The 16,695-nt window shown below is 43.6% G+C and overlaps 2 protein-coding genes across 11 annotated transcripts in view; one reads left to right on the top strand and one right to left on the bottom strand.

Moving 5' to 3' along the window:
- Positions 1-15,308, bottom strand: part of TFB2M (transcription factor B2, mitochondrial) — a 26,265-nt gene extending 10,957 nt beyond the window's left edge. For 2 of the 3 annotated variants that reach the window (XM_023216142.2, XM_023216143.3), the window contains exons 1-4: positions 14,815-15,308; positions 13,345-13,433; positions 6,078-6,231; positions 5,278-5,426 (exon numbers count right to left, since the gene is read on the bottom strand). In XM_023216142.2, coding sequence (XP_023071910.2) covers positions 5,278-5,426; positions 6,078-6,231; positions 13,345-13,433; positions 14,815-15,127 — 705 coding nt within the window. In that variant the 5' untranslated portion in view covers positions 15,128-15,308. The remainder of the gene's footprint in view (positions 1-5,277; positions 5,427-6,077; positions 6,232-13,344; positions 13,434-14,814) is intronic. The other variant, XM_026455124.1, reaches the window with a different exon arrangement.
- CNST (consortin, connexin sorting protein) overlaps positions 15,286-16,695 on the top strand; it is a 107,139-nt gene continuing 105,729 nt past the window's right edge. For 4 of the 8 annotated variants that reach the window (XM_023216140.3, XM_023216139.3, XM_023216132.3 and 1 more), the window contains exon 1: positions 15,290-15,652. The gene's annotated coding sequence lies outside the window, so the exon portion shown is untranslated. Of the gene's footprint in view, positions 15,780-16,695 lie in introns of all 8 variants that reach the window. The other 4 variants (XM_023216138.3, XM_023216137.3, XM_023216135.3 and 1 more) reach the window with 4 other exon arrangements.

Raw genomic sequence — 16,695 nt, 5'->3', positions numbered from 1 at the left:
TCTCAAAAAAAAAAAAAAAGGACTATCTTAATGGTATCTAGACATTTAAGAAAATAAAACTAGAATTAGATGCAAAAAACCAGGTACAGCTACTGGAAAGGCTGAGGCAAGGGGACTGCTTGCGCCCAGGAGTTTGGGCGTTCGTTGTGCGGTGACTGTGCCTGTGAGAGCCACAGCACTCCAGCAGGGCCAACAGCAGGGCACGCGGGGTCTCACTCGTAATTCCAGCACTTCGGGAGGCCGAGGCAGGAGGCCTGCTTGAGCCTAGAAGTTCAAGACCAGCCTGGGCAACACAGTGAGACCCCATCTCTTAAAACACAACAGCACAAGACTGTTAAGGTTGACCGGAAAGGACGAGGTTACCTCAGTGAATGGGAAGGCACTCCGGAGAGAAGAAACCATGTGTGAAAAGATCCAGGGCAGAAGACGCATGGGCCACTGGAATATAATCCTAGCAGCAGGAATCTAACAAAGTAGTTCCTATTTTTCTCCTTGCCATTCCTTTGTTTAATAGTGTACGCTATGCACAGCCTCAAGGTCCTGAGGCCCCCGCTGTCTTTCCATGGCTAGTAAATATGTATTTACTAAATGGGTCTGGGGCAGCAAATCGTCCCTTCATTTTTTGCCCCACCATCTTAATCCACAGCAACACAAATATGCATTATACAAATCTTAATCTTATCAGAGTCTTAATAGTACTATCTTAATAGCATCTAGAAATTTAAGAAATTAAGCATTATATAAATCTTAATCTTATCAGAGTCTTAATAGTACTATCTTAATAGCATCCAGAAATTTAAGCAGAGAAAACTAGAATTAGATACAAAAAGCTGGGTGCAGTGGTGTGCACCTGTAGTCCCAGCGACTCAAAAGGCTGAGGCAAGGGGACTGCTCGAGTCTAGGAGTCTGGGGGTTTGGTGTGAGATGACTGTGCCTGTGAAAAGCCATAGATAGCACTCCAGCATGGGCAACACGGAGAGACAAATAAACATTTCCGTTAAACTGGATTCACAGATTAATAACATGAAACATTCTGGGGAGAAAAGAAAGATGACACTCAGCAATATCAACGTTGTCAGGAAGACCTTCCCTCACAGAGAATTGAAACTAGAGTCTCAAATCTTAGGCTTGGTGTGATGGTTCACAACTGGAATCCTAGCACCTGCCTCTCCTAGGCAGGAGAATCACTTGAAGACAGGAGTTCAAAGCCGCCCTGAACAACATAGCATGACCCTGTCACTACAAGAATCAACAACTCCCTGGGTGTGGTGGTGCGCACAGGTGGTCCCAGTGACAGGGAGGCTGAGGCAGGAGGATCACTTGAGCCCAGACATTTGAGGCTGCAGCGAGCTATGAACATACCGCTATATTCAAGCCTGGGCAACAGAGTAAGACCCTGTCTCTAAAAAAAATTTTTTTAATGTTTTAAAGTTTAAAAAATTAATTTAAAAAAATCCTTAAATATTAAAAAAAATCCTGTTAAAACTAATAAATTCAGCTGAGTGTGACAGCTCACACCTGCAGTCCCAGCATTTTGGGAAGCCGAGGCAGGAGGATCACTTGAGCCCAGGAGTTCGAGACCAGTCTGGGCAACAAAGTGAGACACTGTCTCTTTAAAAACAAAGGGAAAAAAAAAAAAACCTGGCCGGGCGCTGTGGCTCACATCTGTAATCCCAGCACTTTGGGAGGCCACAGCAGGCAGATCAAGAGGTCAGGAGTTTGAGACTAGCCTGACCAACATGGTGAAACCCCACCTCTACTAAAAATACAAAAGAAGTAGCTGGGCGTGGTGGTGGTGCGTGCCTGTAATCCCAGCTACTCAGGAGGCTGAGGCAGGAGAATCACTTAAACTGGGAGGCAGAGGTTGCAGTGAGCCGGGATTGTGCCACTGCACCCCAGCCGGGGACACAGAGCGAGACTCAGTCTAAAACAAACAAACAAACAAAAAAACCTAACAGATTCAGCAAAGCTGCAAGAATCAAAAACAAACAAAAATCAGTTGCATTTTTATGCACTAGCAACGAACAATTAGAAAAACACTTCCATTTACAATAGCACCAAAAGTAACTTAAAAGTTAGCAATTAAAAACACAAATAAATGGAGGCCAGGCACAGTGGCTCATACCTGCAATCCCAGCACCTCGGGAGACCGAGGCTGAAGGACCACTTGAACCCATAAGTTCAAGACCAGCCTGAGCAACGTGGTAAAACCATCTCTACAAAAACCACAATAATCAGGCAGGCACGGGGGTCCATGCCTGCAGTCCCACCTGCTGGGGAGGTTGAGGTGGGAGCATCACCTGAGCCTGGGAGGTCAAAGCTTCAGTGAACTGTGATCCTACCACTGCACTCCAGCCCAGGCGACAGAGTGAGACCCTGTGTCAAACAAAAATGAAAACAACAACAAAAGCCACAAATAAATGGAAAGACATTTCATGTTTGCGGATTGGAAGATTTCATATTGAATACTGTTAAGATGCCATTACCACCCAAAGCAATCTCAAGATTCAATGCAATCCCTATGAAAGTCCTAACATGTTTTGGAGAAACAGAAAAATCCATCCTAAAATCCATATAGAATCTCAAGGAAGCTCAAATAGCCTAAACAATCATTAAAAATAATAAATTTGGATGAACCACCCTCTGACTTCAAAACTTACCAAGGCAACAGTAGTAAGACAGTGTTGTATTGGCCTAAGGACAAATATTGAGATCAGTGGAATACAACAGAGCCCAGAAATAAACTCTTACACATATGGTCAAATCATTTCTGACACCAATGCCAAAGCCATTTGATGGGGGTAAAGAACAGTCTTTTCAACAAATGGCGCTGGGAAAACTAGATCAAAGAATGAAGCTGGACGCTGAAACCATAAACAAAATTAACTCAAAATGGATCAAAGACCTAAACTAGAGCCAAAACTATAAAACTCTTAGAAGGAAACGCAAGGAAACCTTCACAACACAGGATTTGGCAATGATCTATTAGCTACGACACAGGTCCCCAGTCCCCGGGCCACGAACTGATACCAGTCCATGTCCTGTTAGAAACTGGGCCACACAGCAGGAAGTGAGTGGCAGGTGACCAGGCGAGGCGTCATCCGTATTTACAGTCGCTCCCCACTGTTCACATCACCGCCTGAGCTCCACCTCCTGTCAGATTAGCAGCCGCCTTCGATTCTCATAGGAACGCAATCCCCATTGCGCGTGAGGGATCTGGGTTTTGAAGGCCTTCTGAGAATCTAATGCCTGACGATCTGTCACTATCTCCTATCAGCCCCAAGAAGCACCATCTAGTTTCAGGAAAACTAGCCCAGTGTTCCCACTGACTCTACATTATGGTGAGTTGTATAATTATTTCATTACATATTAGAATGTAATAATAATAGAAATAAAGTGCACAATAAATGTGATGCACTTGAATCATCCCGAAACCATCCCCACCACCGTCCACGCAAAAACCGTCTTCCACAAAACCGGTCCCTGGTGCCAAAGATGTTGGGGACCGCTGAGCTACGTATGACACCAAAGGCACAGGCAACAAAAGAAGAAAGAGACAAAGTTACCTTCATCAAAATTAAAAACTTTCGGCATCAAAGGACACAATTAACAGGGTTAAAAGGCAACCCACAGAACAGGAGGAAATATTTGCAAATCAGGTATGATAAGAGATTAACATCCAGAATATATAAAGGACTCTTAAAACTCAGCAACAAACAAAATAACCCATTAAAAATGGGCAAATGTCTTGAATAGACATTTCTTAAAAGATATACAAACAGTCAGTAAGTACATAAAAATATATTCAACGTGACTAATCATTAGAAAATGCAAATCAAAAGCACAATGAAATACCAGTTCACACCATTAGGAGAGGTACTACCAAGGACCCAGAGAACGACTCTCAGTAATGCTGTGGAGAAATCGGAACCCTTGCACACTGCTGGTAGCAATGTCAAATGGTGCATCCACGATGGATAACAAACAGTATGGTGGTTCCTCAAAAAACTAAAAACAGACTGGGCACAGTAGCTCATGCCTGTAGTCCCAACACTTCGGAAGGCTGAGGCAGGAGGACTGCTTGAGTCCCAGAGTTGGAGGCCAGCCTGAGCAACATGGCAAGACCCTATTGCTACAAAAAGCCAGGCCTGGCGGTGTGTGGCTGCAGTCACAGCTCAGGGGCTGAGGTGGGAAGATCGCTTGAACCCAGAAGGTCCAGGCTGCAGAGAGCTGTGATCATGTCACTGCACTCCAGCCTGGGCAACAGGGCAAAACCACATCTCAAAAAAAAAAAAAAAAAAAAAACCCACAAAAAACTAAAAATAGAATTATTATAAGATCCAGCAATTCTACTTCTAGCTGTACACTCAAAGGACTTGAAGAGATATTTGTAAACTCGTGTTCACTGCAGCATTATTCCCAACAGCCAAAAGGTAAAAGCAACTAAATGTCATTGATACATAACACACAAACTGCGGTATACACATACAATGGATTTTTTAAAAAATTTTTGAGACAAAGTCTTGCTCTGTTGCCCAGGCTGGAGTGCCGTGGCATGATCTCGGCTTATTGCAACCTTGTCCTCCCAGGTTCAAGCAATTCTCTTGCTTTAGCCTCCCAAGTAGCTGGGATTACAAGCATGCACCACCACGCCTGGCTAATTTTTGTACTTTTAGTAGAGACGGGGTTTTGCCATGTTGGCCAAGCTGGTCTCGAACTCCTGACCTCAAGTGATCAGCATGCCTCGGCCTCCAAAGTGCTGGGATTACAGGAGTGAGACACCGCGCCAGGCCAGAATGGAATATTATTCAGCCTTAAAGAGGAATAAAATTCTGACACACGCTATAACATGGATGAACCTTGAGAACATTATGCTAAGTGAAATATGCCAGACACAAAGAAATATTGTAAACTTACATGAGGTAAAGAGAATAGTCAAATTCATAGAGACAGAAGGTAGAATAATGATAACTAGTGGATGCAGGAAGAGGGAAGCAGACAGTTTGTGTTTAATGAGTACAGAGTTTCGGTATGCGATGACGAAAAGTTTTGGAGATGGATGATGGTAATGGTTGTACAATGGGAATGCACTGAGAACCACTCAACTGTACACTGAAAAAGCAACCTGAGTCTAAAGACTACTCTGCAGAATTTGAAAACAATCTTAGACCCTCAAATGTCATGATCCTTCAATTAAAATTGCACAGATTAAGAGTACTCAGAGAAAAATCACAGAACTCTTTCAAAAGAAAAAATAGGTGTTTGTTAATAACATACCTGGAATTCTTTTTCACCAATAAACATATTTATTTCTATTCGTCCAAATTTATAGATAGAAGTACAGGAATACAAGTCATACGCGAGTTTCCAAAGTGCCCTTTTTTCACCTCTACTTGGAAACATTCCAAATACTTTTAAAGGGATGCCTGTTAGGAATATAAGCAAAAAGATCTGAATAAAGTTCTTAGCATTTTGTCCTATGCCCATATTTTATTGAGACAAACTAAGTTAACAAACTCTATCAATTTCAAGTTTATTTCAATTAAAACTAAGCCTCAATATCTTTCCTTGGCATGGAACTTGACTTTTGGGGAAATAAACTGGTTGTCTGTGTCCAGGTGGGGTAAATGCCATATTCAGAGTTAGAGCATCTGCTCATAAATTGTATTAATACAATATAAATTATATACACATTTGGCCAGGCACAGTGGCTCACAACTGTAATCCCAGCACTTTGGGAAGTCGAGGCGGGAAGATCACTTGAGAGCAGGAGTTGACCAGCCTGGCCAACATGGTGAAATCCCATCTCTACCAAAAATACAAAAGATAACAAGGTGTAGTGACACACACTTGTAATCCCAGCTATTCGGGAGGCTGAGGCAGGAAAATCATGTGAACCTGGAGGCAGAGGGTCAGTGAACCAGGATCGCACCAATGCACTCCAGCGTGGGTGACAGAGCGAGACTCCATCTCAGAAAATAAATAAATAAAACACAAATTTCATCAACAAATCAGCTATACTGCTACAGAAACATGGCAAATTCTAGGTATTTGCTTTAGTAAATTCCAAAAATGACCTGCTGTCCAAGGAACCTCTTCTATTCCCAAATTCTTAAAGAGCTCTTCAGAAGACATAGCGGGTGGCTTTATTGCTCCACCACTTCTAGGATCTATTCTAAAGAAGTCACAGTAAATCACTCGTAGTTTTCCATCCAGATTTTTCCCTAAGGACTAAAGAGAGACAAAGATAACATGTTAAAAAATTTCAGCATTAAGTATACTTTGCAACAACTCAAAAAACTCTACTTCAAAAAACCAACAATAAAATGTAAAGATAAAAATAATTCAATTATCTTTTTTTTTTTTTGAGAGACAGAGTCTCGCTCTGTTGCCAGGTTGGAGTGCTGTGGCACCATCTTGGCTCTCTGCAACTTCTGCCTCCCGGGTTCAAGTGATCCTGCGCCAGCCTCCTCAGTAGCTGGGACTACAGGTGCACACCACCACACCCAGCCAATTTTTTGTATTTTTAGTAGAGACAGGTTTCACCATGTTGGCCAGGATGGTCTCAAGCTCTTGACTTCATGACATGCCCGCCTTGGCATCCCAAACTGCTGGGATTACAGCCACCACATCCAGCTGAATTACCTTTTTACAAAAAATATTTCTACCTTCATGAAGATGTAAAGAAAATATTACTAAAACACCCAAAATTTAACAGAGGAAGTAAAAATCAATTAATACCTGAAAAGTGGCAAAAGTACAATAATACTACCAAGAAAAAGCCCCCCAAACAGAAATAACCTATCATACATTTTCATTTATCCATCACTTTTTTTTTTTTTTGAGACAAGCTGTCAACCAGGCAGGGGTGCAGTGGCGCAATCTCAGCTGACTGCAGCCTTGGGCTTAAGTGATCCTTCCACCTCAGTCCCACAGGTAGCTAGGACCACAGGTGTATACCATCACGCCGCACCAATTTTTGGATTTTTTGTAGCAACAGGGTTTCACCATGTTGCCCGGGTTGGTCTCAAACTCCTGAGCTCGAGAGATCTGCCCACCTTGACCCCCCAAAGTGCTGGGATCCACAGGTGTGAGCCACTACACCTGGCCCCACTTGCTTTCTTTATCATAATGGCTTCAGCTATTCAAAAGCTTTTCATGCCACTCTCTGACTGCTTAGTAGTGGCTACCTGAAGCACTGGGCAAAGATTCTGACAGCATGGTTGGCCTCATATAGAGAACTGTGAGCCATCTGCTTTGGTCATGGGAAGAAAAAATGAAAGATGTCTCACAGTAAAGAAAAACAATTAAAATATGAAAGTGAAAGGCAGATGGATTCAAGAGAATATCTTTCTTCTAAGGGAATCTAGTCAGCTATCCACCAAACAAATGAACTTAGCTCATCTCCATAATATTCATTTATTTTTTCTGAAGACAGAAGCAACTACACACCTTGTTTGCTAGAAGAGGTCTAATATACTTCAGTCTTCTCACTGCTCTGATTTGCTCACCTTGCAGAAGTACTAGAGACCTTCGTAGTTAGGGCAAGAATCAGTTATAGACTCCATAAACTTAAATTGAAGTTATAAAAAATAAATAAATAAAATAAGGCATTAGGTATTTAATGCATACATTGATGTTTCTGTGCACAGAAAATTCTATTAATATTAAGGTTGAAAATGATGTAACTTAAAGTTATTAATTCAAACACCTAGTTTTTCTTAAGCATTTGCATTCAACCTATGAATATTATCCTATTTCTAAATCTAGTAAAATATTTTTTCTTCTTATTTTTTATTGAGATGAGACTCACTATGTCCCCAGGCTGGTCTCAAACTCCTGGCCTTAAGTGACCCTCCTGCCTCAGCCTCCTAAGTGTCTGGGATTACAGGCATGTGATACCATGCCCAGCTCAAAATCTGGTAAATTTTGGCCAGGTGTGGTGGCTCACACCTGTAATCCCAGCACTTCGGGAGGCAAAGAGGGCGGATCACCCAAGGTCAGGAGTTTGAGATGAGCATGACCAACATGGTGAAACCCTGTCTCTACTAAAAATACAAAAGTAAGCCGGGGTGGTGGCACACTCCTGTAATTCCAGCTATTGCGGAGGCTGAAGTGGGAGAAATCGCTTGAACCCAGGAGGCAGAGGTTGCAGTGAGCTGAGAATGCGCCACTGCACTCTAGCCAGGGTTACAGAGTGAGACTCCGTCTCCAAAGTAAATAAACAAATAAAATAAAAAAATTTTTTTAAATCTAGTAAATTTTAAGAATCCCTTTCAAGGGGAAGTTTTAAAAAGACTAGAGGAAGGGAAAGACTAGGGGTGAAAATCATATATATTTGGTTCCAATAATTTTGAGATGCCTACTATGTGATTCAGGTAGAAGTGTCAGGTAGGAAGCTGCAGACCTGAATAAGGTGTCAGTGAGTGGTCCAGGCTGACGATATAAATGTGTGGGAATTTGGCTTGTTGAAGGTAATTTAAGTCAGGGGTCTACACTAGGGAGAAACAGAGGACCAGCCCTGAAGGTAGACTATGTCCAAAGTCTAATGACAAGACACTGAGAATACTAGTAAGGAGGAAACCCAGAAGGGTGTGGTGTCATGGAAGCTAAAAGAAAGAGTACCCATCCAATGCATACGATTATCAGTCGCACGCACAGCAAGGCTGTCCGGCCTACGGGCCGCGTACAGCCCATGACGGCTTTGAATGCGCCCAACACAAATTCGTCATCTTTCTTAAAACATTATGAGATGTATGCACGGACCTTTTTTTTTTTTTTTTTTAAGCTCATCAGCTATTGTTCTTATTACTGTATTTTATGTATGGCCCGGACAGTCGATGTTCCAATGTGGCCTAGGGAAACCAAAAGCTTGGACACCCCTGATACAGTATTAACACAGTCTTACAAGTTATCAAAAAGGCAGTTTAATCTTTGTAATTAAGGAAAGCTAAACAGCACAGGTGTGGTGGCTCATGCTTGTAGTCTTGGGAGTTTGAGACCAGCCTGGGCAACATGTCAAAACCCTGTCTCTACTAAAAATACAAAAATTAGCCAGTTATTGGGGTGTGTGCCTGTAATCCCAGTTGCTTGGAGGCTGAGGTGGGAGAATCACCTGAGCCAGGGAAGTTGAGACTGTAGTGAGCCGTGATTGCAGCACTGCACTCCAGTCTGGGCAATGGGAGTGAGACCCTGTCTCAAAAAAGAGAAAGAGAATGTATAAACGATGAACACTTCATGGCTTCAACACACTTGTATGTTCTGAGAGGGCACCATACATTCTTGCTTTAGCACCTGTCAGCTAACACTCAACAATTCAAACATGATAACAATCAAAGCTCCAGGATAAATAATTCGATTCATACAACAGAGAGATCACATTTGAAAATTCAACTGGATTGCACTAGGTTTCAAAAACAGGACGGGAAAATAACAGAAAAAACAAGCAACCCTTGAGTTTCTACTAGTCATTAAGTTAGGTACGTCCCATTAAGTTTGTCTCATTTACCAGGCACAGTGTGTCAAGCCTGTAATCCCAGCACTTTGGAGGCTGAGGCGGGCGGATCACCTGAGGTCAGGAGTTGCAGACCAGTCTGGCCAACATGGTGAAACCGCGTCTCAACTAAAAATACAAAAAATTAGTTGGTCGTGGTGGCGGGTGCCTGTAATCCCAGCTATCAGCACTGAAACTCCTTTAAGTTTTCAGGAACAAACTTTAGGTGGCCAGAAGCATTATCCTACCCGCTCAGAGCACGACTTTAAGCCCCTGACTTAGAGCCACAAGAGTTCTGTTTACCTATTGTTACTTCTCTTTTCATTCTGGCAAACAGATTCATTCCACAAAACTTTATTTGAATGGCTTTTCAATTTACCATACCAATGGTTACTAAAAAGTGAGAAAATATGTACTAAGGGCTGAGCACAAGTTAGTGCTAGTAGAAAATAAGCGCCTTAAAAGAGAAAAAACTAGTTCTAATCAAAGACTGGATTTAGTCAATATGTTTATATTTTGAGCTTACATTTATAGCTTCAGAAACATTTTGTTATTGATATTCCTACCACGATTATTGTTTCAAAAATTCTCTAGTCCCGAACCTTCCTTTTTTCAGTAAAACAATTGTTTTAAAATTAAACTCTTGTCTTTAAGATGTTTTTTTCTTTGGAGACTGAGTTTTGTTCTTGTAGCCCAGACTGGAGTGCAATGGCACGATCTCAGCTCACTGCAACCTCCACTTCCCGGGTTCAAGTGATTCTCCTGCCTCAGCCTCCCAAGTAACTAGGATTACAGGCATGAACCACCACGCCCAGCTAATTGTTTGTATTTTTAGTAGAGGTAGGGTATCACCACATTGGCCAGGCTGGTCTTGAACTCCTGGACCTCAAGCGATCTGTCCGCCTCAGCCTCCCAAAATGCTGGGATTACAGGCATGAGCCTTGGTTGCTCAGCCTGGAAGATCTGACAGAAAAAAGCAACTACTGTGTTACAGAATAACAAACTTTAAATAGAAACAAAGACATTTTAATACAATCTTAATTACTTTGTGAACATGTAGATTAACCTTTAAATATAGGCTTTTTTTTTTTTTTTCTCAAAACAGGATAAAAGTTATCTTCTTGTTTTTAATTTCCAAGTTGAAACTACAGATGACTGTGTTTACTGAATCACATTTCAGGACGTTATATCTTCGGACAATTATGTGTTTCTTTTTTCTTCACATTTTTGGAACTCCTTCAGATTTAAATCAATTAAATAATGTAGCTAAAACCTTGAACTCTTTTCAAAACAGTAAGTTGTAGAATAACAATAATACTCATAGTTTTAAAAGAATTAAACAACTGGATCTGACAGGCATTTTCACAATTTTTTGTTGTCATGCAATTTTGGATACAGGCATTCTGCATGGTTTCACAAAGTTGGCACAGAGAAGTATAAGTTTCCTAAATTGAAGCTGAAGATTATAAAAGAGGGAAGGAGAATGAGAATAAGAGGCTGGCTAAAGATGCAAAGTATTTCCACTTCGTCATTGTTATGTAAATGTGTCTGCTTTTTAAGAAGCACAATCACTGAAAAATCTATTTGGAAAATGCCTTCACTCTATGCAACTATATCTGACTACACGCTGAGCATCCCTAATCCACAAATTCTGAAATACTCCAAAACGTGAAACTTTTTGAGTGCCAACATGATGCCAAAAGTGGAAAATTCCACACCCGACCGTCTGTGACAGGTTTGCAGTGAAAATGCAAGTGGACACGAAGGTGAGGTCAGTTCATAAAAATCGAAGGGAGTTATCTAAGACAAAAACCACTGCTAATAAGGCAGATGCCTCTATAGGGAACTTTTTTTTTTTGAGACAAAGAGTGTAGCTCACTCGCCCAGTCTGGAGTGCAGTGGTATGATCTCAGCTCACTGCAACCTCCGAGTCCCGGGTTCAAGCGATTCTCCTGCCTCAGCCGAGCGAGTAGCTGGGATGACAGGCATGTGCCACCACGCCCAGCTAATTTTTGTATTTTTAGTAGAGATGGGGTTTCACCATGTTGGCCAGGATGGTCTCGATCTCTTAACCTAGTAATCCGCCCGCCTCTGCCTCCCAAAGTGCTGGGATTACAGGCGTGAGCCACCGCGCCAGGCCCATTAAAAGCCAGCCAGCAGAATGTCTCCTTATCCTTAATGGACCCACCTCTTGGTCCCTCAGCTGCTTCTGATATTTCTTCTCACCTAAGAAAAAAAAATGTGGTGTACAGTAACCTTTTCATCAAAACACAGCATCCCAGAAGGAGACTGAAAGCCTGCCACTGGGTGTTTCCACTGTTTAACAGCTGACGCAGGTATTCTGATGCTGCTGCTGTGCTGCCTAGTTTCTTTGAACACATTTTTTTTTTTTTTACTGTACTAATGGTATGTCATATTTTCTACTGTTAAGCACTTGTGTGTGAATAAGTGTAAGAAAATGATGGCTTATCAGGAGCATATAAATTCAGAGTAAGGGGCTAGTCGTGGTGGCTCACGCCTGTAACCCCAGCACTTTGGGAGGCCGAGGCAGGTGGATCACCTGAGGTCAGGAGTTCAAGACCAGCCTGGCCAACATGGTGAAACCCCGTCTCTACTAAAAATACAAAAACCAGCTGGGCATAGTGGCAGGCGCCTGTAATCCTAGCTACTTGGGAGGCTGAGGCAGGAGAATCGCTTAAACCTGGGAGGCAGTGGTTGCAGTGAGCGCCGAGATTGCACCATTGCACTCCAGCTCTGGGTGACAAGAGGGAAACTCTACCTTTAAAAAAAAAAAAAAAAGGTTAGGGATGATGACGATGTCAAACAACCAGATTGTTCACATGGGTGGCTGATAGAGTGACACCTTTGCTTTCTGATGGCCCAATGTACACAAATTTTGTTTAATGCACAAAATTATTGAAAATATTATACAGAATTGCCTTTAGGCCTTACGAATAAGATGTATATGAAACAAAAAAGGAATTTTTAGACTCGGGTCCCATCCCTGAGATATCTCATTAGGTATATGCAAATATTGCAAAATATGAAAAAATTTGAAATCCAAAACACTTGTGTTCCCAAGCATTTCAGATAAAAGATACTTGATTTGTATGCCAACCTTTCTTTCCTTTGAAACCCTAAATCTAGAGGTTACATAGTGTTGGGGTCCACGTGTTTCCTAAACAAAGGAATGAACACACAAGACAACACAAGACAAGACAAACATGGCGGCCGCCCGGAACGACACGCTCTGCTCGCTCTGCTCGCTCTGCTCTATTTTATACAGTCGTTTGTGGAATGTTACCAAGTCACAAGACACATTGTTGTTTTTCTGACCTTTCCCCGACTTTCTGGTTATCAAGATGTTTACACATAAACAAGTCCCCAGGGTCTGCTGTTAGCAGCTGGCTCCTATCGGGAAGGCCCTGCTTCGTTTGCAAGAGCAGGACTTATCGGAAGTAGTCCTCTCCACAGACCCATTAACCTAACATTAGCACTTACTCCAATTAGATTCCAAGCTCACAGAAGAAAGGAGCACAGCGCAGCTTAGTAGAAATGGGGAAACGAGCCCAGGGATGCCAGTTATACACTTTGTTCAAAGTCAGCCAACTAGGCTGTAGCTGACCTAGAACTAGCAAACAAGTCTCAGAACTCCTCATGTTTCCGCCATTCAACAGCACTGAATATTAACTGTGTTCTAGTCATTGGGAATAAACAAGATGTTTCAGAGATGGCTCCCTAAAAGATATTCTACTTAAAAACCTGTGTGCTTAATTCTTAATTCTATTTCCTTAAACCACTTACGGGTAGTTGACCAAACAATAACATACGTTTAGAAACTAAAAATATACCTCCAAATGTGGAATAAAAGTTTTGTCACTTTCGAGGGCAACCACTTTGGCACCAGCTTCAAGTAATGCTTCAGTCAGGATTCCAGGACCTGGCGCATTAACAGAATGAAAAGTTTATTTGCACAAGAAACAACAAAATCTCTTTCAATACCCAACTTTAGATGTTCCACATGTTATTATCTGATTTTAAATCTGACAGCATCCCCCAAGTAGATGTCACTCTCCTTTTTACATTTCAGGAAACAGGAGATTATATATAGTTATTTGACTCCAGCATCAAAAGCGCTGCAGCTTGGCCTCGACTTCATTGTCAGTGACTGCAGAAAGTTTTTGTTTTTTTTTTTTGAGAGGAAGTCTCACTCTGTTGTCAGGCTGGAGTGCAGTGGGACTATCTCAGCTCACTGCAACCTCTGCCTCCGGGGTTCAAGCGATTCTCTTGTCTCAGACTCCCGAGTAGCTGAGATTACAGGCGCCCGCCACCACGCCCGGCTAATTTTGTATTTTAAGCAGAGACGGGCTTTCACCATGTTGACCAGGCTGGTCTGGAACTCCTGACCTCAAGGGATCCACTCGCCTCGGCCTCTGGAAGTGCTGGATTACAGGCATGAGCCACCGCACCCGGCCAAAACTTGCACACTTCATCACTATGATTCACTACCTCTTAGAAGAAACATACCACAATAAAATAGATTGCCTCTAGCCTCTCACTTACTCATGGACTACACGGATCCTTTAACCATCAAAGAGATTGTCAAGCCTAAACAGAACTGACTCCCTGTGATATGAAATGGTGCTTTAAAATATTATTATTCAAAAAGCCTATAAATCTTGTGTTCTTAGCATTCTGCTACGGTCTATAGGGAATGCACGGAAGAATAAGATAACATCATTTTTTCAGCTGGCAGAGGTTTGCAACTCTTTTGGAGAGATGATAAAATCTAAGGGCATGTTTTATCAAACATTGTGTAAAGTGCAAACTGCTACAGAAATATTTTGTGGTGTCATTAATGATACAGACTCTACGCTTACGTTGTGGGCAATCTCTCCAACTAAGGAGCTTCAAAAAAAGACCTGCATCTGGCCGGGCGCGGTGGCTCATGCCCATAATCCCAGCACTTTGGGAGGCCTAGGCGGGCGGATCACGAGGTCAAGAGATCAAGACCATCCTGGCCAACATGGCGAAACCACGTCTCTAATAAAAATAAGAAAATTAGCTGCGGGTGGTGGCGGGCGCCTGTACTTCTTGCTACTCCGGAAGCTTAGGCAGGAGAATCGCTTGAACCAGGGACGCGGAAGTTGCAGTGAGCCGGAATCGCCCCATTGCACTCCAGCCTGGCGACAGAGCTAGACTCCACCTCAAAACAAAACAACAAAAAAACTTAGCACCTTACTTAAATAGCACCCCGACGAGGGTCAATACGTTTGAATAAATGATGCACATCCAAGAAAATGCAATCCAGCAGGACTCACCTGGATTGCACTCCAGCAGTAAGTGTGGAGGTCTATTTGGTTTTCCGCATACGATTTGCGCCAGGGTCTCAGCCAATCTCCGATCGGTTACGTAACGCTTAAAGTCTAAGCTGGACCTAGACGCCTTCTTTGGCGGATTCCTGAAATCCGGTTCGGGCAACAGCTGCGGAGAGCAGTCAGACAGGCCACGGCGGTTCCTCGCCGGCAAGTGCTTTCGCGTCGCCGCTCCAGACCCTAAAATGCAAAAGCGACCAGCGCCCGCCAAGGCAGAGAGCCTCAGCCGCGGAGGAAGCCTGGCTACTGGGATCCACATGTCCTTGTCTCTCAGGCCCGCTCCAAGGACTACCCAGTGTCGCTACTTCAGTGAACCCCACGCAGGGTATCCCACGTGGAATATTTTCTGGCGTCCGGGCCAGGTCAAGCGGAAGTAAACACTACAGCCTGCGCATGCGAACAGCGGAGCCTTCGTGCTTTTCTCCCTCACTTCCGCTTCCGCCTCGGCTCAGCAGCCCAAGGATTGTGAGTGGACCATTGAGGAGAGCGACAGACCATCCGGTTGGTGTCCGGACTCGCACTCTATGGTTGTCCGCGCTCTGCGCTTCCTCTCTAGCCGCCAGTGCTCTATGCTCCGCGGTCGCGGGCGGCCAGCCTCCAGCCGGCCAGCCGCGAGGGGTGCGCAGAGGGAGGCGGGGCGGAAAGGCGAGAGGTGTCTCCTCCACCGGAGCCACGGGAGACCCGAGCAAGCTCCGTGACAGCACGTCGGCCGCCATGTCGCCGAGTGGGGCTGGAAACAGACTCGGTGCCCAGCGGTAGCCCTCCTTGCGCCTCCGATTCCCAGGTGAGGAAAGGAGGAGCGGGATGCAGGGGGACCTGCCGGCTCCTGGCCGGGATGGAGAGCCTTTCGGAAGCCCCTCGCTCCTCCCCCTGCGCTGTCCTCCTCCAGCCGCGGTGCCTCTGCCTTCCCGGTGAGGTATAGCCCGGTCCCCTCACCTCCTCCGCCTCTCAGGTCGCCTGTTTTCCTCTCCTTTCTCAGCTACTGTGGGTCTCCTATTGGTGCGCGTCGCGCCAATTTCTCTCTCCCTGGGGGACCAGCGCCAGAAGTCGTTCCTCGCCCGGCTCCTGGGGAGCCTGCGGCTTCCACGGTCTCCATTCCTTTCTGTTCCGTGGCCCACAGCCCGCTCTCCCCACCCTGGTGGATGGTTTTCATTCCCTCCCCACACCTGGTCCCCCCCATCACCACCACTTTGGTTGTCAAGAACCGCCTGGTGTCTCCCTTCCTTTCGTCTCTCTGGGCCAATATTTTCCTTAATTTTTTCAGTTTGTGTGTTTGAAAGACTTAAGATTAAAAATGAAGAACTAAAAGCTTACAGCTCCTTTCTCAGCTTAACAAGACTTTAGGATGCTTATTTTATTCCTTATGTAAACTTAGTCAAACACATCATGCTGTGGAATGCGATTTAAAAGACCCAATTTTGAAGACTAAAAATAGGATGCTGTAATGGAAATTTTGGCAGTCTTTTTTTTTTTTTTTAACCTATTGGGCAATGTTAGAAGACACGGTTCTTTGAGAGTGTTTTCGGTGTTTCAGGATCAAACTTGGAAAGAGCTTTTGCCCATTATCCTTACCACCAAGGCAAGAAACGGCAGCCAATCAACTCCGTGTCTCAAAATACGTACAATCCTTTCTGCTTACTCTACTGAGAGCGTAATTGAGTTTGGCATTTAACTGCACAAGGAAAAGGTTCCTAAAGAATGTATCACCTAGCAAATAGTCTCAAGATTATACTCATGAAGCTCAAACGGATAAAGAATTGACAACCAAGTATGACCTTTTGTGGATCGTAAATTTGTTAGGACATCATAGAAAATCTCTCATCAGCT

Source organism: Piliocolobus tephrosceles, chromosome 1 (genome assembly GCF_002776525.5).
Source record: "Piliocolobus tephrosceles isolate RC106 chromosome 1, ASM277652v3, whole genome shotgun sequence".
NCBI classification, from domain to species: domain Eukaryota; kingdom Metazoa; phylum Chordata; class Mammalia; order Primates; family Cercopithecidae; genus Piliocolobus; species Piliocolobus tephrosceles.
The sequence above is the reverse complement of the archived record's forward strand: the minus strand, read 5'-3'. Positions and strand labels throughout refer to the sequence as shown.